The sequence below is a fragment of the Aquarana catesbeiana genome, linkage group LG03, assembly GCF_042186555.1.
Source record: "Aquarana catesbeiana isolate 2022-GZ linkage group LG03, ASM4218655v1, whole genome shotgun sequence".
NCBI lineage: Eukaryota > Metazoa > Chordata > Amphibia > Anura > Ranidae > Aquarana > Aquarana catesbeiana.
In genome coordinates this window covers 698048451-698050665 of record NC_133326.1, presented here as the reverse complement: position 1 = coordinate 698050665, position 2215 = coordinate 698048451, and the positions used below count along the sequence as shown (strand labels likewise).

The 2215-nt window shown below is 43.2% G+C and overlaps 1 protein-coding gene across 1 annotated transcript; it reads left to right on the top strand.

The window, feature by feature from the left end:
* Positions 1 to 699: 699 nt before the first annotated feature.
* Positions 700 to 1632, top strand: LOC141134845 (olfactory receptor 5G9-like). The gene has a single exon (XM_073624279.1). It carries the CDS (start codon positions 703 to 705, stop codon positions 1630 to 1632), a length of 930 nt encoding a protein of 309 aa, XP_073480380.1. The 5' UTR covers positions 700 to 702.
* The last annotated feature ends 583 nt before the right edge of the window (positions 1633 to 2215 follow it).

Here is a 2215-nt window from a genome sequence, read left to right as displayed (position 1 = left end):
TTGCAGGTCTATTTGACTCCATGATAGAGTCCATAGATTCTGGTAAGAGTCCACTCAGCTACTGGTGATGGCCCATGTGGTGAACATATACGTTTTCTGACACTCCTCATTACACAATTGTGTACGCCATCTCTGATTGGGACTGTTGTTTTCATCTTTTTGTATTTAAAACGGACTTACAATATTCTTTTCTCTAATTTTATTTTTCACTTTATTGATATGCTCGAACGGTGTGGTGTGGCCACGATTCTGTTAGAAAGGATGTGGAGGTTCCTGGCGAAAAGTCTGGGTTGTGGCATAGTGGAGTCATGGGGACTAACATCGATGATAGTTTATGTTTGCGGCAAGTTTCACGGAAGGAAATTAACGTCGGGTGAATGAGTGGGTGATTTTTGCAATTCAGAGGGGTGTGTTTTGGGGCTATACAAGGGGTTTGGAACAGCGGGAGAGAGGACATATAATGTTTCAGCTGAACCCAAGCTTTAACCTGGGCGTGGATGTTCCAGTCGATAATTCTAGCTAGATGGTAGGCTTGGTGGTATTCTGCGTTCCCCCTGAAAAAAGCCCTGTTAGTGTACATTGTGAAAGCTTTTCATGCACAGTGTATTGTTCATTTTTACCACAAATTATAATTGTTTGCCTTTACTGTATATACAGTGTTATTTCTTATTTATTTTAATATTTTCTTTTCTGATCTAGGTAATGAACCAAACAGTGGTCACCAGGTTCATACTCCTGGGATTTCAAGATTGTCATAATGGCAAAGGTTTCCTCTTCTTAGGATTTCTTCTTCTTTATGTGGTCACCGTATCAGGCAACCTCCTGATCATCTCCCTGGTGGCAGTAAGTCAAAGCCTTAGCTCTCCTATGTACTTTTTCCTGAGCCACCTGTCATCTTGCGATCTTCTCCTGAGCTCCGTGATAGCCCCTTTGATGATGGACATCATATTGACAGCCAAAGAATCAATTACTGTTTCTGGATGCATTGGCCAGTTTTTTTTGTTTGGAGTTCTGGTGACGACAGAATGTCTTCTTCTTGCAGTTATGTCTTTTGACCGCTACGTGGCCATCTGCAACCCATTGCGGTACTCTTCGATCATGGATCTTCGAAGATGCATCCAGCTGGTTATTTGGTCCTGGTTTATACCAATCTTTGTCATGCTGACTTTGGCTATTCAGATGGGTAGACTAGATTTCTGTGGTCCCAACGTTATTGACCATTTCTTTTGTGACCTGGCTCCTATTCTGCGGCTATCATGTTCAGACACAACCATTTTGGAGGTTCAGGACTTTGTGTCAGGTCTTCCATTAACCTTTATCCCTTTAATGTATATTACTGCTACATATATTTCTATCTTTGCTAAAATACTCAGAATACCTACCACCAACAGCAGGCAGAAGGCCTTCTACACTTGTAGTTCCCACTTGACAGTTGTGTCCATCTATTATGGCACTCTACTTATTGTCTATCTATTCTTCTCTAAAGATCATCCATCAAACATCAGCAAACTTCTTTCATTGCTATACACTGTGATCACACCATTGTTAAACCCTATTATTTATAGCTTCAGAAACCAAGAGATCAAATTAGCTATGTCCAAATTAGTGAACGTCATAAAAATCAAATACTAGGTGGGGATGAGTGGACCATCCTGGGTTCTCGATTCGCGGGCTGTTCATTGAACCCACCATAAAGCTTGAAAACTATCTAATTGGCAAAGAATTGTCAAACAAAGGACATGTATAGCTGGACAATGCCATGGAGGACTTGCACCAATGGAGAAAAAATTAACCACTTCAGTAAAGGGCACTTTTACCCCCCTCCTGCTCAAGCCAATTTTCAGCTTTTAGTGCTGTCACACTTTGATTATAAGTGCAGCCCCCCCCCCAGGATGCCCTCCCGTGCCCACCAGTGATGCCCACCAAGGATGCCCACCCATGATCACCAGGTATGCCCACCCATGACCACCAGGGATGCCAATCAGTGTCTATTGTAAATGTCAATCAGTGCCCATAAGTAATGCTGCCAGTGCCTCCTCATCAGTGATGCCTATCAGTGCCATTTATCAGTGTCCATCAGTTCCACCTATCATTGCCCATCAGTGCTGCCTATAAGTGCCCATCAGTGCAGCTTTTCATTCCCCTTCAGTGTCACCTATCAGTGCCCGTCAGTGCCACCTATGAGCGCCCATCAGTGCCGCCTATCAATGGCCAT